This window comes from Cydia strobilella, chromosome 1, assembly GCF_947568885.1.
Source record: "Cydia strobilella chromosome 1, ilCydStro3.1, whole genome shotgun sequence".
NCBI classification, from domain to species: Eukaryota; Metazoa; Arthropoda; class Insecta; order Lepidoptera; family Tortricidae; genus Cydia; species Cydia strobilella.
In genome coordinates, this window is record NC_086041.1 from 24,698,830 (window position 1) to 24,724,030 (window position 25,201).

Below are 25,201 nucleotides of genomic sequence, written 5' to 3' on the forward strand. Positions count from 1 at the left end.
CTACATTAGCATTAGCATTAAATGTTAGTGATTTTTAAACTTAAACATTATTTTTGTACAAACGCGAGAACCTCAAAAATGGTCTGACTAGACGAAAATATATGCATCGGGGCTCGTATAGTAAAACTGCCACGTTTACTTACAGTCTAATAGTTTACTAAAGCTATTTTGAAGTATGTATAACGTATCGATATTGCATGCATGACAGTTTGAAAGTGCCACGAAAATTGCTAAATGAAAATGAGTAAATGACAAAATGACGATCGTTTAGGTCGTATTATTTAAAACAAGATTAAATCTGTAACAAATTGTTAAATAAGAAGGAGCCTCATGTATTGTTTGCTTACAATCTGTGCACGCTACGTACTGGAACTGAATAACCTTGTTGAGACCTGTCACTTGACCCAGCAAGACATGATGCACCGGTCAATTCGAACAACGTGATAATTAGTAATTACTAGATACGAGAACAATACGAGATCTAATAGATACGTTATATGTAGTTTAGTTCTCAATATTAACTAGTTATCTTTTGCAATTCGATTCAAGAAACCAATTGTCATTTCACGCTACAATTATTGTGACGTTTTGGGATATCCATTACATATCCATTGGATGTATAAGTAAAATATCTTAAGCAAATCTTAAAGAGATCGTTCAAGAGTACATTCGGAATTGCGGAAATGTCAAATTTGACATGACTTCACAATTATATATTAATATATTGACCGGGATATAGACCATGATTAACTTTTGTAATGTTTATGAGTAGTTAGTTAGTTTCGCTGGGCATTTTCCGCAACTCGACATCTAATGTGCCTATTTTGCGTGAAACGAGGTAGCGCTACTCTAACCACCCCAGCTCCTCCACGAAGCCTAGCAAGGTCTTCAGGTTGCTAGTTGCTTCCTTTAGTGTGCATGGATTCCCTAGGTATTTGCTCCTATATACTTCTACCTGTTTACAGTCTAGGAGAATATGTTTTGTTGTTTCTTCTTCTGCCATGCACGCTCTGCACATGGGGCTGTCCGTTTTACCCATAATATGTAGGTGTTTGTTTAGTGTGTTATGTCCTGTTATTAATCCTACTATTTTACGTAGTTGGCTTCTTGGTGTTTTCAGTATGTTTATGAGTATTGTTTGTGATATATATGCGTCTAGCGTATGCTTGCATGTGTGCGTGGCTGCGCCCACCACGATACCTATACGACAATAAAGCAGTGCATAACTAGCTACCGGTTGTTTCACTTGTGTCCTCGTCTACGTATCTAACAGTGGCGACGAATACCCACATTTAAAAAAAAAAAAAAAAGTAACATGTCGACTGGATTATTTGGAATTTTGACCAGTTTTGACCACAATGGACAGGAGTGGAAGACATACAAAAGTCGCCTGACACAGTGGTTTGTGGCAAACGACATCACCGATGTGACAGACGCGACTAAAACAAAGCGGAGAGCTATATTGCTAAGTGCACTCACGGAGGGTACGTACAGACTCGCTGCAGATTTGGTTTTACCTAAGGATGTACAAACGGTGCCCTACGACGATATCATAAATAGTTTGGATACCCATTTCAACCCTAAACAAGTTGGGTTCAGCGAGAGGCATAATTTCTACGCAGCGGTACAACGAGAAGGCGAATCTCACTCGCAGTGGGCCGCGAGACTTCGTGGTCTGACGTCGCTTTGTGCCTTCAATAATGTGGAAGAAACGCTACTCGATCGCTTTATTATGGGAATGAGGGCTTGTTACGAAAAAGAAAAGCTCTACTCGCAAGATTTGGCTGGCCTTACACTTAGCAAAGCTGTGCAGTACGCCGAGAATGTTAGCACAGCGCGTGCAGCTGCCGCCGCCAGCGCGAGCGGAGCTGGCGCATCTGCCGCGGGCGCCGCGGCGCGGGACCCGCTATTAAAGATTTCACGCAGTGCTAGTGCCAAGGGATCGGCCGCTACAAAGAGTAGCCGTGTAGAAAAGCCTAAGTGTACCATATGCGGGTATACCAACCACAAGACCGCGGAGTGTCAGTATAGTGATTATGTGTGTAAGAAGTGTAACGTTAAAGGCCATCTACGTAGGGTGTGTCCATCAAAAGTGAATTACGTAGACAATGGAGCCGGAGACGAGGACTTCGGGGACGATGGTGAGGTATTTACTATACGTTCCTTGCGGGGAGAGCCAATGGTAGGCACTGTAACTGTTCGCGGATCAAAATTAAATTTTGAGATAGATACCGGTGCCGCCGTAACTGTAATTTCAAATAATATTTATAAATTATACTTTAAAGATGTGCCATTGGGTCCGTTGCGAAGAAGGCTGGTTACTTATAATGGCGATAACATCGCATGTGTAGGCGTTGTGCGGTTGCCTGTGTGCTACGATGACTACACACATTCGTTAGACATACATGTCGTACGAGACGACGGAGTGTCTCTTCTAGGTAGGGATTTTATATCAGCCTTTCAATTGGAACTTGTACGAGTTAATCACTGTCACCAATTGTCTTCAGTTGAACAGCTACAAAAAAAATTTCCTAGATTATTTTCAAATTCATTAGGCTGTTTCAATAAACACAAAGTCAGGCTGAGACTCAAAGATAACGCGAAACCGGTTTTTATTAAAGCGCGGCCGATCGCATTTGCAATGCGCGATAAGGTAAACAAAGAAATCGACCGGCTAGTACAATTAGGCATTTTAAAACCCGTAGACCATGCCGAGTATGCTTCGCCAATAGTCCCAGTGTTAAAACGGAATGGCAGTGTACGACTGTGTGCGGATTATTCTGTTACTTTAAATAAGCAATTGATAGTCGACCAGTACCCCTTGCCAACAGCAAAAGAATTATTTGCAAAATTATATGGTGGCATTAAATTTACTAAACTCGACTTATCAATGGCTTACAACCAATTTGTTTTAGATGATGAGTCACAGCCGTACACTTGCATAAATACATCTCGGGGACTATATATGTATACTCGTTTGGTGTTCGGTCTCGCCAGCGCGCCGGCCGTGTTCCAGCGCGCCATGGAGGGCGTGCTAGCCGGCATGGAGGGCGTGCTGTGCTTGCTCGACGACGTGCTCGTCACGGGCCACGACGACGCCGAGCACGCGCGCAGGTTAAACGCCGTGCTCAATAGGTTGCAAGACGCAGGATTGACGTTACAACAAGAAAAGTGTGATTTCTATAAAGATGAAGTTAGTTATTTAGGCTATGTTATAGACAAAAACGGCTTACATAAGTCACCCGATAAGGTCGAAGCGATAGTAAAGGCTCCCATTCCGAATAATGTTAGCGAGCTCCAATCATTTTTGGGGTTAGTAAATTATTACAGGAACTTTGTACCAAATGCGTCGTCAATCTTGTGTCCTCTTTATGACCTTTTAAAAAAGGGGTCTAAATGGCAATGGAAGGATGCACACCATACCGCTTACATGGAGATAAAAAAATGTATGGCATCAGATCAGGTTTTGGCTCACTTCAATCCGGGGGCTAAGCTATTTTTGACAGTCGATGCTGGACCCCGGGGCCTTGGTGCGATTTTATCACAACTGGACCCCGGAGGCCAAGAGAGGCCGATTTCTTTTGCCTCAAGGACATTGTCGGTAGCCGAAACACGATACTCACAGCTTCAAAAGGAAGCTACTGCTATTATTTTTGGTGTGCGTCGCTTCCACCAATATTTGTATGGAAAATCAGAGCCGTTCGTCCTTCGCACAGACCATAAACCCCTTGTATCGATTTTTGGACCATATAAGGGTATTCCAGAAGTGACAGCAAATCGCCTCCAAAGATACGCAATATTTTTAAGTGCGTATAATTATTGCATTGAGTATGTGCGAAGTGCTGACAACAGCGCTGATTTTTTGTCTCGCGCTAGTCTCCCGGCGCCGGCGCCGGCACCTGCGCCGACAGACGAGCGCGCGGCCTGCGCGGGCGCGCGGGGCGCGGCGCAGGAATGTGCTGATGATGTCGGCGCGGAACCGTGCGATCGCGCCGCTTATGTACATTTCGTTCTAAGTGGTAGTCTGCCTGTCACCTTCTCGGACGTATGCAAAGAAACCAGTAATGACGTTATTTTAGTTAAGGTACGTAAATATATAATGGAGGGATGGCCAAACAAAGTTAACGATTTACAAATTAAACCTTACCACTTATGTCGAACACAGCTATCATACGAAAACGGATGCATTATGAGGGGTCATAAGGTTGTAATTCCAGACACGTTACGTGAAAAAGTGTTGTCGGAGCTCCATAAATCGCATCTAGGTATAGTGAAGACTAAGGCGGAGGTTAGGTCTAGATTTTGGTTTCCGGGCGTGGACGAAGCAGTAGAACGAATGATAGGGTCTTGCAATATTTGCATACAGATGCGACCAGCGCCAGCCCGAGTCAAGCCCGTTCCGTGGACACCGCCTAAGGAAGCTTGTAGTCGTGTCCATGCCGACTTCCTCGGCCCAATAAATGGTCGAATGTACCTAGTGCTGGTCGACGCGTTTTCCAAGTGGCCAGAAGTGTACGACATGGCCAACACAACTACATCCACCGCCACTATCGATAAATTGTATGAATTTATGTCCAGATTCGGTATACCGCTAACTTTGGTAACGGACAATGGCACAGCTTTTTGTTCCCAAGAATTTCAATCTTTTTGTATCCTTAATGGAATTAAGCATGTCACGTCACCGCCGTACCATGCTGCAAGCAACGGCCAAGCCGAATCATATGTGAAAATAGTTAAAAAAGGAATACGGTCTAGTCTTATGTCGAGCAGTAACGTTAAACAAGCGAAAATGGAACTTTTAAAATATTTGTTTGATTACCGTAATTCGAAACACACTACCACTGGGTTCTCCCCCGCGCAATTAGTCTACGGACGTAAAATGAGGTCACGTACAGATCTATTATCCCCACCCTCACCGCTGCCCTCGTCTGCGGCTCCAAAGTCTGATAAGCCCGATGTTCAGTGCTCACAGGATAATAATAATGTAACTAACCGGAAACAATTCGCAATTGGCACCTTTGTACTCTATACGAAAAATGTAAACAATAATAAAATTACGTGGAGTAAAGGAACGGTAGAAAAGCGAATAGGAAAAGTTATGTATTTAATTAAAGACTGGGATTCTCAAATAAGTTATCGAAAACATGTAAACCAACTAGCATTGTATAAAGGTTACCTGGAAGATGCTAATGTATGGGACTATGACGATCACGATATACTTACGCACTCACCGCCTGCGCCAATTTCTATTTCGTCGTCGCCGCCGCCGCCGCCGCCGCCACCGCCACCGCCGCCGCCGCCGCCGCCGCCGCCGCCGCCGCCAACGCCGCCAACGCCGCCGCCGCCAACGCCACCGCCGCCGCCAACGCCGCCGCCACCGCCGCCTCAACCGTTGATGTTGCCATCGCCTCACCAGAATGAGTCAAGCCATACTCACCCCGTAGAGGAAGACGAGGAAGAGTTTTATGAGGCAGAATCCGACAATAGGCCGCCAACAGGCGAGACACGGAGAGTGAGGCGTCCCCGTCCCAAAATAGATTTTAAAAAATATTACTAAATATTTGAAATTAGGTTAAAATATTAAGATGATATATATGCGTCTAGCGTATGCTTGCATGTGTGCGTGGCTGCGCCCACCACGATACCTATACGACAATAAAGCAGTGCATAACTAGCTACCGGTTGTTTCACTTGTGTCCTCGTCTACGTATCTAACAGTTTGTTTACAATACAAAAGGTAATTACGGTCTATATCCCGGTCAATGTATGTCTAGTGAAACGCCTCCAAGGTCATTTAGGTACCTAAGGGGTTTTAGTTTTCACAATAAACGAAACAATTGCCAATGCCAGTGTAATCCCATTGAGAAAATACACAGTGCGACATAGCCAAGGTTGACGTTCAATTATCCTGGCTTCCATACGCAAACCACGGTAGTAGTAAATTTCGAATCCTAGGGATATTTTATCATTTTAGTCAAAAAGTACCATCAAGTGACTAAATTTCGCATTGTTAGACTGTATCCTGGCTAAGGCGGTTCCCTGAGCCAGAAGGCGAAAAATCTCCTTATATGATCATGTTTTTCTAAAAGGCGTTGATATTCGAAGACGTGGAAAAAATATATGTAGTTCTTGACTATATTATCTTTAAAAACATAGCTTCCGATACACGAATTATGACACTTCGCTCGATACAATTAATTCCCAAAGTAACCTCTAACTCGGACTTTTAATCCTACTTTACTCGGTTATTTATTACGTGATACTAAAAAAAAAAGAAGAAAAAACAATCTTAACATAAATAGTAATTTCGTAGCTTGAGAATTTCGATATTGTAAGGTAACGTTTTTAAAACAAATAAAAACCGACTACATTCGATCAAAATTGGCACTTGGCGCGTATGTTCTTTCCCGTTCTTTCTTGCGAAATGTGACAAAGACAGCGGCAAACCGATGGAACGGACTTTATTCAAATCCAGCAGATGAACTTGAAAAATTACAGTTCAGATTCTACTAGACAAAAAAAAACTAAAAACAGCTCAGTTCTGCAATTACCTTAAAGCACAAGCATTATGTAGAGTTCCAATTGCAAGTTAAGTCTTTATAATTTAAATAAATAGTTGTAGTATTTACCTGCAGTCAAATCATTTTGAAGTTTTTCAGGGAACCCTTGGCTTAATAAAGATACAACAACAAACAAAAAAAAATACTACTATCCAAAATTAATATAGTTTTTAGGTCTTGGTGATGGTGTCTGGTGGTGTGGTGTCTTTTTGAGATTGATTAAAGGTTCAAATTTAAATGGCTAACTTACTCATTTATAATCCGCCTTTAGTTTAACGAATAAGTGCTAGGTATTTACTACACAAGAAGTTAAAATAACTTTTAGGGTTCCGTACCTCAAAAGGAAAAAACGGAACCCATATAGGATCACTCGTGCGTTTGTATGTCTGTCTGTCTGTCTGTCCGTCTGTCACAGCCTATTTTCTCCGAAACTACTGGACCAATTAAGTTGAAATTTAGTACACATATGTAAGTTTGTGACCCAAAGATGGACATGTAACATAAACATAATAATTTTAAACACGGGGGCCACTTTTGGGGGGTAAATGAGAAAATTAAAAAATAAAGTTTGTCAAACTATATCGTGTTACATATCAAATAAAAGAGCTCATTGTGAGAATCTCAAACAATTTTTTTTATAATTCTAAGATAAATAGTTTAGAAGTTATTCAAGAAAATAGGTAAAAAATTACCATTCCCCCTTTATCTCCGAAACTACTGGGTCAAAAATTTTGAAAAAAATATACAAAATAGATCGTTACCTATAGATCACTGGAAAACCTATTAGAAATGTGCAGTCAAGCGTGAGTCGGGCTTAATTACTTTGTTTTTGATCCGACCCCTACGGGTTTTTTAAAGGCATTTCACATAAAAATACATTGTTAGCGATGCAACCTTTGTGCTATAGCGCGGATGCTACTTATAAAACTATAATTTTAAATATATGTCATAAAACATTCGCTAAAAAAACAATAAGACATATGTCAATATACATTCAATGTTAAACACAATAAATAATATTCTGATTCATTATATTAACAAGTTTTCATTATTACAATAATAAAATCAAGAATATAGTTCACGCCTCATAGGCGCGTGAACATTTGGTGACCCCGACGTGATAGTATAGGTCATTTGGTGACCCTAACGCTCTTTGAGCAACAATCTTCTATCGAAGCGGCGCACGGATTACAACTGAGTCAGTCTTCAATAAACCAACATCAACCATCAACCACGAGCACGGAGCACGGAGATTATACAGGAACCCTTGCGTGAAGTGTTTGAGTAACGTAAATTACGAATTTCATGGTTGCCTTAATCCTGCTCTGCATCAGGTTGTATTCTTCTATTATAACGTTAAAAGCAAAATATTGCATTGATTTAATACTTACATTTAATTTTATTTAGATTTACAACAATTTTATTTTAAATTACAAATAGTCCAGTCACTTCAGACTGATAGTCCAATAAAATACAAAAAAATATTGAAAATTTTCTTGAAAATTCTAAAACTATATAAGAATCAAGGCATACGCAAGAAACGAGACTTGCGCATAATTTGCAGCATATTAGTATGCTCTGATAATAGCGTAATTAAAATTTCAGGGAATAAACTATATGTTGCCTTCGAAATTCTTCCGGAGATACGGGTGTAAGCTGGTTTTCTGCGTAGTTCTTCCGCTTGATCGCGAGGATATCATCACTACACGTGGACAGCTCTCCTATTTGCCGCCTGTTTAATACGGTTTGAATTTTAATTTATTTTTAGTACAGTCTGTTCAATTTATTTATGCCGGTTTCTTAATTGTATGTGAATTTAATTGTATTTACAAAATGTCTGAAGAACTAAAGCCGCTAGTTCGCAAGCGCGGCACTATAAAGGCAAAGGTTACTTTATTTGAAAAATATATTGACACAATAAAGGCGATTTCGACTGAGAACTTCACTAAGGCTCTATTCGGTGAACTCCAGTTGAAACTAGGTCGATTTCAAGAATTGTTATCTCAGTTTGATGAAATTCAGTCAGAAATTGAAAATTTAGATGACATCAACTTAGCCGATCAGCTTTTAGAACGTGAGCAAGTTGAGGATTCTATCATAAGATTGATTTCATTGTCACAATTGATACTTGAGTCGAACCAACCAGCGACTACTAAATATGCCACCGCTGTTTCTCGGGCCGAAGGTTCAATTCATTCAAATGGCAGTTCTCAGGCGTCTGTCAACTGTCACATTCGGCTTCCTTCTATAAAATTACCTTCCTTTGACGGCTGTTATGCAAAATGGATGGAGTTTCGTGATAGCTTTGATTCATTAATAAATAAAAACGAGTCCATCCCTACAATAAGTAAATTTCATTATTTGCGTGCATCTTTGGAGGGTGGAGCAGCGATAGTCATAAAGTCTATTGAGTTTACAAGTACTAATTACAAAATCGCATGGGATTTACTGTGCGAACGATACAACAATGAGAGAATATTAATAAATAACCACATTAAGTCACTGTTCAACTTTGAACCAATAACTAGGGAATCTCATAAGGCTATAAGGTACATGATTGACTTTTATTCCAAAAACCTACGAGCCCTACACACACTCAAAGAGCCCACAGATAGTTGGGATACGTTAGTTATATACATGATGGTGTCGAAACTAGATGGCGCCACTAGTAGGAAGTGGGAAGAACACAAAGGTACATTCGAAGTTTCTCCTAAGCTCGATAATTTCTTAGTATTCCTTCGTAATCGAGCGGATGTTTTGGAAACAATACAGTTTAGTGCTTCTACACAAAAACATGATAAGCCTACTAACCAAATAAGAGAAAACAAATACGTTACAACAATGCTAGGTACAAGTGAAAATAAGTACACAGCTAGTACTAATAACTTAGACACAAAAACAAAAATAACTTGTGCGTTTTGCAAAGAAAATCACTTCAATTTTGAGTGTGACAAGTTTAAGAAAATGTCATTGGATTGCAGGCAAAATGAAGTTGCGAAAAACAAATTATGTAAAAATTGTCTGCGCCCTGGTCATCACCACTTTCGTTGCCGTTTAAGCCCATGTAAGACATGTCATAAAAAACACAATACACTGTTGCACATTGAAATAAATGACAGCAATAGTACAAATTTACCTGAAAACAGAAATAATACTACTGCAATGTCTACATTCAGCCCAAACAACAAGGGTTATGTGCTGTTATGTACTGCTGAGGTAAATTTAGTTAATCCTATAACAAAAGAAACTCACATTACTAAAGCTCTATTAGATCCAGGGAGTCAATCTTCTTATATATCTACAACAATGCAAAGGAGGTTGAACCTTACCTACGATGAAATTGAGCCCAATACGATTACAGGCTTAAATGATTGCTTGATTGGCACTGCTTCAAAGGTTTGTGATGTTCTCGTGCAATCCAGAATCGGTCAATTTGAAATAGATGTGTCTTGTTTGGTTATGCCAAAGGTATCAGGACTTGCACCAAGTTTAGAAATTGACACATCACACTTTGACATTCCTGCTTCTATTGAGCTAGCGGATCCAAGTTTTTATCATCCGTCTGAAATACATGTATTACTAGGAGGTGATGTGGTTTGGGACATTGTAGGATCCAAGAAAATTAAATTAGGCAAAAACAAACCCATCCTTAAAGAATCAAAACTAGGTTGGCTGGTGGCTGGTCCGACAGGCCAGGGTTCAAGCTCTTCTACTAGGTGCAACTTTACTCAAGAGATCAAGGATAGTCTTGCTAGATTTTGGGAGCTTGAAGATATTCCCAACTCACCCCTTGAATCAAAGCTGTCAAAGGAGGAAGAGTACTGCGAGACTCATTTTAAGGAAAATACAGTACGACTTGATGATGGTCGCTTCTGTGTCAAGCTACCACTCCGTGAGGCTCCGGAGGACGCCTCAGGCGACTCTTATTACATTGCTAGAAAGCGGTTCTTCAACCTTGAAAATAAATTAAAGAAATCTAATATGAAAAATGATTATGCTGCCTTTCTTAAAGAGTACGAGAGCTTAGGACACCTGACCGAAACGGAGCGTCCAGTCTTTGGGTATTTTATCCCACATCATTGTGTTATTCGCGAAAATAGTGAGATGACGCGCTTAAGAGTCGTTTTTGATGCGTCGTGCAAAACGTCAACCAATAAGTCATTTAATGACATTCAGATGGTAGGACCTGTAGTTCAAGATGATTTATTTTCCATATTACTACGATTTAGACAAAATACTTATGTTGTAACGGGCGATATAGAGAAAATGTATCGTCAAATCATGGTGGACGAGTCTCAACGTCACCTTCAATTGATTTTATGGAGGGACGAGGAGAGTCAGCCACTCAAAATACTTAAATTAAATACCGTCACTTACGGCACTTCGTCTGCCCCCTACCTAAGCACAAGATGTTTGGTGCAAGTTGCTAATGAGTGCACTGACGATATAGTAGCTAATACAATAAAACACGATTTTTATGTTGATGACTTAAATACTGGGTCTGATTCAAAAACTGATTTAGCTCAAACTGTTAAGGGTGTTATTGACGAATTGTCTAGTGCGGGATTTCCATTAAGGAAGTTTCGGACAAACTCCATTGACATTTTTGATAATATCGATAGCGTACGAAATAATCCGCAAGACTTTTGCAAGCAGTCGACAGTGCTAGGGTTGAAATGGTCGCCTACAACTGATACACTACAGTTTTCTTCAGAATTTGAAGACATTGAAAAGGTGACAAAACGCAATATCCTGTCTAGTTCATGTAAAATATTTGACCCTCTCGGTCTTCTGTCAGCTTGTACTATATTTCATAAAATACTGCTTCAACGGTTGTGGTTAAACAAATTGGATTGGGATGATTCAGTACCCAAGGATCTAGAGATTTCATGGCGTGAATTCGTAAATGAATCGCGTCATTTTGCGGATCTAAATGTACCACGCCACGCTCTTTGTCATGCACCTGATATGATTGAGATTCATACATTTACTGATGCTTCAAAGGATGCTTACGGAGCATGCCTGTATATGAAATCCATTGACATTGAAGGCAACATATTTGTCCACCTTATGTGCGCTAAGGCAAGAGTGACACCTCTTAAACCTGAAATGACAATTCCTCGTTTAGAGTTACTGGGAGCATTATTAGGTGCTCGGTTACATGCCAAGGTTACGCAAGGTTTACGTGTGACGATTACTAGATCTATATTTTGGTCTGACATTACAATTGTCTTGGGCTGGCTTCAAACGCAACCGAAAACATTGAAAACCTTCGTATGTAATCGAATAGACCAAATTCGCGAACTATCAGATCCAAATGCCTGGCGTCACGTGCCAACAGATTTAAATCCAGCAGATCTGGCTTCAAGGGGGGTCAAACCTCAACAATTACTCACCAGTACTTTGTGGTGGGAAGGACCCTGCTTCCTTAAGAAGCCAGAGTCTGAATGGCCGTCATCTAAACACGTTGTTACCTTATTACCAGAGATTAAATCGTTTATGACCGTACAATGTGAATCTAATGTTATTCCATTTAACAAATATTCAAAACTACAAACGTTGCAAAGAGTATTCGCATTTGTGCTACGTTTTCTTAACAACTGTAACAAAAATAAAGCCAAATTGTCCGGGTACTTAAATGCTACTGAATTGCAATCGAGTATGACAATATTAGCGACTGCATCGCAAAGGGAATCCTTTGATGCAGATATTCATTCTCTAAAAACTACAAAAAATCTTAACCGTAAATCAAGACTATTAGGATTAACGCCATTCCTTGATGAAAATGATATTTTACGTGTTGGTGGTCGCATTGTTAATGCTTCTCACTGTCCATACGAACAGCGACACCCAATTCTCATTGATAGCAAGCATTTATTTACGAGACTTTTATTTCAAAGGGAGCATATCAGGTTGTTGCACGGAGGTGCTCAGTTATTGTTAAGCTCTGTGCGAGAGCGATTCTGGCCAATCGGTGGTCGGACTTTGGCAGCTAGTGTTGTAAATAGATGTATGAGATGTCAGAGATTCAAGGTAAACCATATACAACCAATCATGGGCAACTTACCTGCTCCACGTGTGACTCCCGCTCCACCCTTCACAAACTGTGGGACTGATTTTGCAGGCCCATTTCTGATTTTAAATAAGAAGGGTCGTGGGGCCAGAACTTCTAAATGTTACCTTTGTGTATTCGTCTGCTTTTCGACAAAAGCTGTTCACCTTGAGGTCGTTAGTGATCTAAGCGCAAATGCCTTTATCATGTGTTTACGTAGATTTATCGCTAGACGTGGTAAGCCAGAAAATATCTATTGTGACAATGGAAAAAACTTTGTAGGGGCTAAAAATGAATTGAACAGAATGCTACAAACGTGTAAACGGCAAATCGGAGAATTCGCCTGCAGTGAGGAACTTGCTTTTCACTTTTCTCCGGTTTACGCCCCTAACTTTGGTGGAGTCTGGGAGGCTGCAGTAAAATCTGCAAAATATCATTTAAAACGTATTGCTGCTAATACAAGTTTGACTTTCGAGGAATTAGCTTCTCTATTTACACAAATTGAGGCTACTATGAATTCACGTCCTCTGACACCTTTGTCTGAGGATCCATCCGAACTAGCTCCACTCACGCCTGGGCACTTCCTTATCGGGCGACCATTGATGTCACTGCCATCGCCTGAAGTGAAGATGATGACGGTCAATAGATACCAGCTCGTAGAACGACTTCAGCAACATTTTTGGACGCGGTGGACTAAGGATTATCTCGCTACTCTCCAGAAACGTTTCAAGTGGAAAACCAGCAAGGGATCCATCAAGATCGACGACCTAGTCCTAGTCATGGATGATCAGCTGCCACCAATGAAATGGCTACTAGGGCGCATCGTCAAACTTTATACTGGAAATGATGGAGTCTGCAGAGTGGTCGACCTAAAAACAAAGAACGGCATTATAAAGCGAGCCGTATCAAGGCTATCAGCCTTAGAAGGATTAGGCTCCCTCCCATGAGACTCTTGAAAGCCAGGCTTTCAAGGTGGGGGAGTATGTTAGCGATGCAACCTTTGTGCTCTAGCGCGGATGCTACTTATAAAACTATAATTTTAAATATATGTCATAAAACATTCGCTAAAAAAACAATAAGACATATGTCAATATACATTCAATGTTAAACACAATAAATAATATTCTGATTCATTATATTAACAAGTTTTCATTATTACAATAATAAAATCAAGAATATAGTTCACGCCTCATAGGCGCGTGAACATACATTGTTTAAATAGTGTAATGTACGGAACCCTTGGAACGCGAGTCCGACTCGCACTTGGCCGGTTTTTTTATATATTTTTCTATCAGTCCTATTCAATCTGGTTTGATACAAAATATTCTGTTCACAAATTTACGCAAATATTGTTACAAGTAAAAAAATTGGTTATAATGTAAGACGCTAAAACCTTTTTTTTTGCTTTTTATTTAAATCTGCAAGAACAAGTTTTCTAATATCTACACTCACGACTTGAGTAATACGTTTTCAGTTTCAGAACGACATGTAATATTTTTTTACCCGACTGCGTTAGTAGGCGGGTAATGTTTTTACCAAAACTAACATTAGGAATAACGTGAGAGATCAAGTAAAATTAAATAAATAAAAACCGGACAAGTGCGAGTCGGACTCGCCCACCGACGGTCCCGTACTTTTTACTTAGTATTTGTTATGTTAGCGGCAACAGAAATACATCATCTGTGAAAATTTCAATTATTTATTTATAGTATGGCATGTCACTGGATTACATATTATAAAAGGAAAACAAAAAACTTATATTTAGAATTTCAACTGTCTAGCTATTACGGTTCATGAGATACAGCCTGGTGACAGACAGACAGACAGACGGACAGCGGAGTCTTAGTAATAGGGTCCCGCTTTTACCCCTTGGGTACGAAACCCTAAAAAAGACTTTCGCTAAGTAAGTTGAGAAGTAAAATATATTTGCTAATACATTCATTCCAATCTCGCCCTTAAGCATTTCTGTTATTCCGTGTCCCCGATTCAGGCGTTTTGGAAAAAGCAAACCTCGAACCTCGAATACTGCAATCACACAGATTGAAAATTAATGGACCACGAAATCCAATTTTGCATTAAAGCTCCCGGAGGTAAGTAGGTGCCTGAGTTTACTTTCTGAATCGCGTTTTTGCTAACTTTTCGTGTTTCCAACTGACATTATTTTTTATTGGAACAGTCTGACATCTCTTTACATTGTTTTATCTTTTAATACCATAGCACGTATTTTGTTTCCATTTGTTCTGATTCTTTACTTGATTCATTTTGGCCTCAATTATTCATACTACGTACAATATTGCTTAGTTAGAAGGAAATTTTAAATAAAATAAAACATAAAGACAACGGGTTTTTTCTGTTACCTACTCGTAATGCTCGAATCAAATATCTATTATATTACAGTAAAACGAAACATGTATCAAAAAGAAAGTGACTGATAAGCACAACATAGAAAAATCTACAATTAGCAGAAGCACCCATTTAGTAAAGTCCTGAGACTGAGAAGGAAATTTTGCCAGTAGGTACCTACTGTTTGTTACCTTAACTTAACTCTTACTTCAGTTGATTTAAATAACAAATCAAAAATTATAAAATATCGGCTATTAAATAGTAGAGTAGATTGTAGACTAGGGCATAAATCGACCCATTTTATTCGAGGCAATTTATCGGTCCGAGCGCAAGCGAGGAGTCGAGGACCAATATAGGTCGAGGATAAAATGGGGCATTTATGGCCGACTTATATACTCTGCTTTTCACTTCTATTTTGAGGAAAATATCAAATATTTTAGGTTATATTTATGGCAGGTGGCAGTTTGTATTGCTAAGTAAATAAGGGTATAATTATAATCGTAGCTATTAATGAATTTATCGTTAGTGTTTGATAGTGTCATTTATAGGATTAAAAACCAAAGGGTAAAAAACCGGCCAAGTGCGAGTCGGATTCGCGTTCCAAGGGTTCCGTACATTACACAATTTAAACAATGTATTTTTTATGTGAAACGTGAGTGAAATGTCTTTAAAAAACCCGTAGGGGTCGGATCACAAAAACTAAGTAATTAAGTCCGACTCATGCTTGACTGCAATTTCTAATAGGTTTTCCTGTGATCACAGGCGGGGACCAACACCGGCTTACTTATAGTCATTTTGGGTGTTGGTTGTTAAGTTCACTATTTAGCAGAATGTTACTTAGGTAGGTATTTTCGTTGGTGGCGGTCAAGTTGTCAAGTTGGTTGGCGGGGGCCTGCGATACTTACCATCAATCTTTATAAATTATATTTAGTTAGTATTTAGAATAAGTTTTTATTTATTTAACTATCGATTACATTCCATAGCTTGGTTTTAGCATTTGATTAAACAATATTTCTTGTGGGGCTTGTTTTCCTCTTTTTAGTGTGCAGTCGGGTTTTTTGTTTTTTTTATAATAATTAATTTTTTATTTATAACTTTTTAGTTGAAAAAAAGAACAAGTTATTACTTTATAATTTTCGATTCGGACGAGGAAGTATCGAAAAAAGTCGACCGTCAACGACGTGTGCCCTCATGTCATGCGCGTAGGGAATGCAATCCCGCATGAGTAATTCAATCCCGGTATTTAACGGGATTGTCAGTCTCAGTCCCGCGAGATCCTGGTATTTGCGGGATCCCGCAAGTTACTATACAATTTTACGAATTGGTACTACATTTGAAGGTTCAATACAAAAAGTAAACAATATTTAGAAATAGTACATTGTGTATTATGGGCGGTAAACAAAAATGTACGAACGAGTGTGAACTGAAGGCTAAAAACACGATTTCGTCATTCCTGTACCGTGGCACGCCAAATGTTCCTCACATGTTTCATCACACTTGTTAGAAAAAAAGAGGGAAAAAATAAAACTTCTGCTTAATTTTGGAACCTACGTACATTTATATCAGCCCTAGTTCCAAATTTAGGATTTACGGACCGCATCACCTAGTAAGTGTGACGTAAAAAACACTACATCCCTAGGTCGAAATTTACGATTTTACGGACCGCATCGCCTACGTGTATAGGTAACACTTTTTACGAGCAAGTAAGATGAAAAAATCTTTATTTTACTTCTTAAAGAATAATTATTAGACATTACTGGTATAAAATACGCCCCACAGTTTTATTATTGTTTGGCACAACTTGCATTTAGCACTGCGAATCTTTCGCCTTCAAAAAATACTTTCACACACAGCGTAAATTTCCTAGTAGGTACTGTTGCTGTACTGCCAGTACTTGGAAACTCTTTGTACACCGTCTCCAACATACCTAACAGTATGTACATACAAGCAAGAATATTTGTTCATATAAATAAATGTTTATTTTTGAATATTTAATCAAAACAAATATTACTCAATTCACAAGATAGCAAAAAATAGACAAATTCGGGAGAAATTCTCTTCCGTGTCCTTCCCCCTTCCTCCACAGATGCATCTAGACTCCGTGAAGAATTTTCGCCAGTAGGAGACATGTTACTTGTACTTAGTAACACGTAAGATCCACGTCGCTCCTCAATCCCGCAAATCCCGCGGGATCCCACTTAATTTACGCGCGGGATTAATCCCGCAAAATGCATGCGGGATCCCGGTATTTCGGGATCCTGGTATCCCGGTATTGCATTCCCTACATGCGCGTGTGCCCGCGTTGGGCACTCGAGAATATCCCCCTCCGTACCGCACCACGCGCCACAAGGCAGGCCACGCCCTTCTTTGCCCGCTACGAGTCCGCTACGCGAGAGGTACGCGGGAGTTGCAGAACAAGTTATTTTCTCATTGCTTGCTGACGCGTGGGTGGCTTGCGTTTACGAAGAATTAACATGTTCATGTAGGAATTTCGGGGGAAAATGTCCTATGACACTCCCGTGATCAAGACGAATCTAGCGATACCTCATACATCAAAATCCATCAAGCCGTTTAGGCTACAGGAGGCCACAAAGAAACAGACATACATACATACATACATACATACATACATACATACACTCGAAAACATTACCCTCCTCCTTTGGCAGTCGGGTAAAAATTATAAAGAAAACATATTTGAGTAGGTTGTGACAGACGGACAGACAGACGCACGAGTGATCCTATAAGGGTTCCGTTTTTTCCTTTTGAGGTACGGAACCCTAAAAACGGGACCCTATTACTAAGACTCCGCTGTCCGTCTGTCTGTCTGTCACCAGGCTGTATCTCATGAACCGTGATAGCTAGACAGTTGAAATTTTCACAGATGATGTATCCTGTTGCCGCTACAACAACAAATACTAGAAAGTACGGAACCCTCGGTGGGCGAGTCCGACAAGCACTTGTCCGGTTTTTTTTAATCTATGTTATAACCAATACCTCTGGATAGCATCCATTTTTACCACAACAGCTAACAAAACATTTAACCAAAGATAGATATAACTCCGTAATAGATGGATACAGTCTAAGGAAAAAACGTGCCTCGAAAATCAAGAAAATTTGATTCTCGTTCAGAGGGCGCTACTAGCTTACGGACGGAGTTATATCTATCTTTGCCATTAGACATCTATGAAGAAACATTTTGTGTGAGAGGATAGAAACATTAGTACTTATAGCCTATACTAGTAAGAGGTGAATCGATTACACAAACGACCGAATCCTGTATCCGGATGTGAAAGGAACTTATTTCTTGTTGTATCATAAACAATTACAGAGTAAGTTTGAGAACAAATCAAATTATTTTATTAAATATTTAAAAACACAAATCAAAATATTTAATAAAATAATTTGATTTGTTCTCAAACTTGTTCATAGATGGCAGCACCAGTCTCTCTTGCTACAACGTAAATCCGTAAGGAGTTCGTTTAGGAGGTGCAAGCGCGCACTGCTTGCCCTTAGAGCTGGTCAAAGACGCCTAGTCTTACTAAGATGGCATATAGTCGAGAAATTCGGACGGTCACCGCCGTGGCGGGGTGGCCTAGGGGTTCATGGCGTTAGCCGCGATAGCTAAAGACGCCGGTTCGCTTCGCACTGGAGGGCTTCGTCACTTTTTCTTTAATATATGACATCTATTACAGTTTTTAATTACAGAGTAGTTAAGGACATATGGTAGGTACCGCAGTATTGAAGGCCTAATAAATACAATGTGTGGCCTGTAATAGGAGCAAAAAATTAAACTGTAGGCTATACTCCTCAAACTGACCAACATTTTGTTCAGCAACTTTTAAAAATAATGAAGACTTTAGACTTCGTATTTTTCATACAAAATAAATATTATCTTCAATGTACGCCATTATCATTGTAATTGACGTCGCCTGTCATACCTTAAACATAACAAAATTCGCAATACATTGCGTCTTGGAAAAAACTTGAGTGTATTAAAAATCAAAACACAAGTTATTTTTAAAAGTCGCTGAACAAATGTTGGTCGGTATGAGGAGTACAGCCTACAGTTTAATTTTTTGCTCCTATTACAGGCCACACATTGTATAATTATCCTACGAACAATATTAGGTTATTTTACCGTATTTATTTTAGACTAAAGAAAATTGTACTCCGTCGGGTCGGGGGCGAGGGGCACGCCGGTCGGGAGCGCGCCGGTCTGGGGCGCGCCGGCAGGGCTGGCAGTTTGTATGGCAGATTTTGGACTTTATTGCTAAGTCAATCAGGGTCATAGATGATTTTACTTTATGCTCTAGAACATAATAAGCAACTTTATGTCGTCTAAGCACGACTTAAAGTCGAACTTTACCATGAGAAGTGAAAAATATATTCTCAAGAAACATATGGGTCCACAGCCAACAACATGTCAAGACAATCGTATTTACCTACTTGTTAATGTCATGAAAACTAGTTTCAGAAAATAGCCTTTTTTTACGATTATTTACCGCCAAAATCTCGTGAATATTGATTCGCAACATAAATAACAACTCATTATAATTCAAGGCTACTGAAAAAGGTCGTCTATCGCTTCAATTTTATTATTCCATTAGGCCAGCAGTTAGATAAATCATTTGCAAAATTATGCAAAATCACCCAACTCTGTTTCAAATCTTCAATAATACCCGTGAGAAAAAGATAACGGGTCTACCAACCCTCGAAGTTCACAAAATCAGAGACTGGCTATTGAGAGCTAACTGAATGCTTAGATACGAGTATAAACCAAGCATCAAAGGATATTTTTGCTCATTAAATCGCATGTCAAGTAATATTTTGTTATCTATATATATATATATATAAATGACTGACTTAGTGACTGACTGACTCATCAACGCAGAGGCGAAACCACAAATGCTAGAAAGTTGAAATTTGCACAACAGGTTACATTTATATTGGGAACAAGAAATAAGAAGGGATTTTGAGAAATTCAAAAGAGGGTTAAAAAAGGATGGAAGTTTGTATGGGGTTCAAGTTTTATTTTAAGCTAGGATTTTGAAACTTCGGAAAAAGATATATTATTAAAATACAAGAAAAATAATAACAGCGTTTTTGAAAATTCATCCCCTAAGGTGGTGAAATGTGGGTTGAAAGTTTGTATGGATATCAAAATTTTTTTCAAGTGCGGGGCTTGAATCTTTGTCAATGGCATTATATATGGCATGGAATGGGCATATTATTAGAATATAGGAAGAGTAATTTTAGCGTTTTTTTAAACTCATCCCCTAAAAGGGGTTAAAAAGGGGTTGAAAGTTTGAAACCAATACAAATGCTTTGAAACTTCTTGGAAAGGCATAATAGCCGATTACAAAAAAGGGATTTCGGCGTTTTTGGAAATTACACCCCTAAGGGGGTTTAAAAAGGGGGTGAAAGTTTGTCTTGGGGTTCAAATTTTATTTTAAGCTAGGAACTTGAAACTTTGCAAAAAGGTATTAACTATCCATGCCAATCGCAGCTTTCTAGCGCTAACGATCACGGAGCAAAGCCGCGGACGTGACAGACGTACATGGCGAAACTATAAGGGTTTATAGTTGACTACGGAACCCTTGAAATGGTATACAACACATCAAACATGGGGCTAAGATTTTCTGTAAAGTACTTTTATAGTTGAGCCGCTCCACATTGGAGTGAGATAACGTTGCCTATGCCTTATTGCTGTTTATATTAATAAACTAGCTGTTGCCCGCGACTTCGTACGCGTGGATTTGTATGTTGGTGGTTATATAAGTCTTTTACATGAGCATAGAACATTATGCAGCAAAAGATATCAGTAGGAACGGTTTAATCATTGGTTAATAATTAATTATACAATGCATGAAATTTGTCTTTTACAAACTACGAAGTTTCAATCCCCTAATCGTTCGATAGTGATATTACAAGATATCGTTGGCTAGGTTTTTCAAAACGAATAAGGGTCTCTAACAACCATTTTTGATGAAGCAAGAAGTTTATATATTTTTCATATTTTTGTACACAAAAATATGATAAAATCGTGAAACAAAAGCCTAATAAATACTTTCAATGAGAACTACTTATAGCAAACATGATCGGTCCAGTCGTTTTTGAATTATTGCAAAAAGTGTCTTAGTAAAAAGATGTACAAAGCGCTAGACAGTGTTCCCGCCGCGGAACAACATCGGTCATAAGTAGGTTTTAGCTATATTAAAAGTATATAGGACTTATAGGTTCCTATTATTATATTATGTTAAAAATACAAAGATAAGGGAAATATATAATCAAATAATACAACAAATATATGTACGTTATATTATTTATAGCTACAACACCTAAAAAAATAAAGCGCAACCCTTTACATGTTTTTACAATAAAAAAATATTAACGCAAAAAATTATATAGCTACATAATAAATAAAATCAAAACTAATGTGTTAAATTGCTAATTACAATATTTGGCTTGGTAATACCTTGTTTTTGTTTTTTATGGGAAAGTTTCCGGGCAGAGTAACAATTTATTAATTAAGTCTGTGTTGGTTAATTCTCTCGACGTTTTCCAACTATGCTGCCGTTTTTTAAAGCCTTATTTTTTATTTATTTGCTTCTTATAAAAGTTATCCAATAGATACTAAAGTTATCCAATAGAAACTATTTAATGTTTGTATTATGTATTATGTACTTATGAGTCACAGATACTCGAAATAAATGAATTTTAATTTAATTTAATTTAAAGCTTTTTTACCACTTCAGTGCTATAAATAAGATATTTATGAACATAAGCTGTCATACTTACCAACCATACTAATCATAATCATAATCATTTATTTGCACATAAAAATGGTTTTACATAGATATTATAAAAGTTACATTGGTCTAGCCTTTTACACATACATAACATAATACACATTACACATTTTACTAGTACATAATTATTTTCGTTCACTGACATAGATGACCATTCGTATGTGTACCGTGTACCTAGTTCTTAAACTACCTTGAATTAATATTTCTACTAGATAACAAGGCTTCTTAAACGTGTCTTTAACATTTTTTCTGAGCTCGTGATCTCTGCTGACTTGGCATAATATTTTTAAAGAAATTTCTTCCGGTGTTTCTGTCATCGGCTGATCCTTAAGCTGAGCGCACTCTACTCTTGCACTAGGATAATTTAACTAATTCAACCATTATTAACTAATCATACCTACTAGATTTACTTCATTTTGAATACATATTTCCAAAAACCAGCCATGCCAGTACAAAAAATTTAAAGCACAACTCTATAAAACCTTAAAATCTATATTTTCTAAGTTTTCAAAACAGGAAATGAAAGTTTGAAGCACGGGGACATTTTTTCTTTAATAATTACATGTATTAGGTACCAATTTTCAAAAAATATTTCATGGAAAAGTCAAATTAGATTATCATACCTGAAATTAAACTTAGGTTATTTCGTGGACCTTCTACGCTCAAGTACTAGAAAAGCGTAGAGGTTTCACCAAACCCAAGGTCGCAAGTAGTTCCATCCAACTTTTACTTCTATCAAAAGTATCAATTTAAAGGATTATTATTATACCTATATAAGCGTCAACACCTTTCGAATTCATAAAGTTTATATAAGTCAACGTGAAGCTAGGTATTAGACAAAATATTGAGGGTTAAAATCTGCGGCGTAGAGGGCTCAGTGTTTAAAATAAATAACACTAAATATAGTAAAATACATAAAAATAAATTGAACATACTTTTTTCTTGTATCTCCAAGTCACTTTAGTAATCAAATAATACAAAATTTCCAGAAAAGTCACACGCGAAGTCTACTATCGGTCGATTCAGTTGATAAGAGCGGTTGCACTAATTACGATGTATCAACTTGCAGGGTCAAAAACAAAGTTTTAATCAAAACAAATTAATGCCTGTTTTACATCATCAAAAAGGTTGTTTATCGGTCTTTCGAAAGCTGTTACAAGTTGTCGTATTTGGGCTAATGACTTTTAGGGACTTATGGCCTATGGCGGGAACACTGTGCGTTGCGAATGTAAGTTCTCCCTTAGGCTTGTAATGTACATGATACTTACTAAAAGCCCTCGTTTAGCCTATTCTGACAGAATGGCAACTACGAAATCCTACACTGAGCATGGCATTTATTATTATAATTAAAACTTATTTTGTAAGATTATAAGATAAAATACTCGTAATCAAAATAATTGTCGTGTATGTAAACCCCCACACGCCTCAATTATTCGGTCTTATAAGTTACAATATTTTCACCTATAGGTAGTGGTCAGGTAACCACGTCACGCCGTAGTGATGATTATTAACATTATTTTTAGGTTCAATAGGAAAATAATATACCTAATCAAAGTTCCAAGTTAGACTATAGCATAAACAAAACCACATTATTTAAGCTAAACTGTCCCAATCATTTCTATCTTCTCGGCAGAAACCTTTAAAACAAACTAGCACTCTAGGCTAATTGGAGTTTGTCTTGGAGACTTTAGCAAGCTAAAGCCATGGGGCGTTAAAGACAATCACTTCTGAATTATCTTTAATGCCACCCAAACGTAACTCAAGTTGGGCTTAGATATGGCGAAAGTGGCGAAAACAGACCAACCAGTATACCTACAGGGTGGCTAAATAATAAGAGCATTCCCGTTGCCAGGGAAGTTCTTGGGATTATACTGAGCAACTTTTACTATGGGACGAACCACGAAATCGCGAAAAAAAAATACCCTCCCATAGAAAATGGACCAGCCAAAATGTATGAAACAGCCAAATTTTTTTTAGCCAATCTGTATATCACCTTTACAGTCATACGCATAGCATAAGGTACATTGTCCAGGTCCAGTATCGATAAGGGTGATTAAGATACGCATCCGATTGCATGGCACTACAGCACATTGCTGGTGTTACTAGTGAGTAGTTTTCCCTTGATATACATACATATTTCCCTGAAGATGTTGCTAAAAAATGTAGTTTTATTAACTAATTTTTTTGCCTTATTTTGTAATATTTGAAATTATTTGTTTTGCGATAGAAAATACTATATAATATAAATAAATACTATATATATAAATATTATATAAGAATGTTTAATCAACGTCTTTAAATACGTATGGTTCGTATTAAGAGACGTAATAATCATATTTTTTTTGTACCATTGTAATACAAAATATACTCAATGTAGTTTATTTTATACAGTAATATAGGTATGTAAGCACTTTTACATAGTCTGCCTGTCAATTTAATACAATATTAGACATTATTATTATTATAATACAATAAATAAAGGTAAATGCAATCATTAAGACGCCTGCCTTTATAGAGTTAGGTACATCTGAACAGATTCTAGATTTACATAATTAATTTCTAGTTACGAAGTAGAAACGCCTGAGGCGCATCAAGCTTTTCAGAAATGGAATTTAACAATTCATACAAGTTACAACCAGGGACACTGAGAACGGTGCATTTTGTAGGTAGTAACTGTGTAATAGTTATGTGTTATGCAAGGATCAAAAGTCGTTGTTTAGCGCGAGTAAGGTCTGTTTTTTTATTCCGTAGACTAAAATGACGTTTCATGTGGAAGACATGATATTTCTTAGTACCACATGAAATGTCATTTTAGTCTACGGAAGAAAAAAACATTAGAAGCCGAGCAAACTTGAAAACTCAACATTGAACTTCTCTACCCTCTCGGGTTACAAGATAAGTAACGCAAAACAATAAAAAAAGTGTGTGCGTGTAATAGTACAACCGGATTAATTCTTACCTCGAAATCCTTCCAAAGATATGAAATTTGGTATGTATGTTAATTAAAGGTCTCTTTTTCATGTCCACACTATTTAACATTTGGGGACCTCGAGGAATCGCAGCCATCTTGGAAAATGTGTACCATCCTGGAGAAATTTGCGTTTTGCTCTAAATATACGTTCTCTATGAAAATATGGTGTAAGGCAACATTAAAGCTTATTAAATTCTACACAAATAAGTCCTAGACAACTTTGCGGAAAAAATACATCTTGTTATAGAAAATAATATCTGAATCCAGATTTAGCGCTTATACCCTTTCAGGGGATATTCTCTTAATATGAAACTTGGAGGAATATGAATTCCACTTTTGTCTATACATTTGTACACGTTCTACTCCAATATCAACATTTTACTCGACTGCGACTTAAACAGAAAGTAGGGTTATGGGTTTAAATACTGAAAATCAGTACACCCTGTAGCTCAGGATACTGGAC

General features: G+C 38.1%; 1 protein-coding gene across 1 annotated transcript; it reads left to right on the forward strand.

Annotated features, from left to right (window-relative positions):
- Nucleotides 1-1,146: 1,146 nt before the first annotated feature.
- LOC134747880 (uncharacterized protein K02A2.6-like) lies at nt 1,147-13,559 on the forward strand. Its single transcript, XM_063682555.1, has 3 exons — nt 1,147-5,191; nt 10,029-10,621; nt 13,259-13,559. The coding sequence occupies exons 1-3, from the start codon at nt 1,316-1,318 to the stop codon at nt 13,557-13,559; spliced, it is 4,770 nt and encodes a 1,589-aa protein (XP_063538625.1). The 5' UTR covers nt 1,147-1,315.
- The last annotated feature ends 11,642 nt before the right edge of the window (nt 13,560-25,201 follow it).

Coding starts and splice junctions, on each gene's coding strand:
- LOC134747880 (XM_063682555.1), top strand. CDS start 1,316: ATGTCGACTGGATTATTTGGAATTTTGACCAGTTTTGACCACAATGGA. Junction 5,192..10,028: donor GTTACCTGGAAGATGCTAAT/GTATGGGACTAT, acceptor GTTATGCCAAAG/GTATCAGGACTTGCACCAAG. Junction 10,622..13,258: donor ACGGAGCGTCCAGTCTTTGG/GTATTTTATCCC, acceptor GACGGTCAATAG/ATACCAGCTCGTAGAACGAC.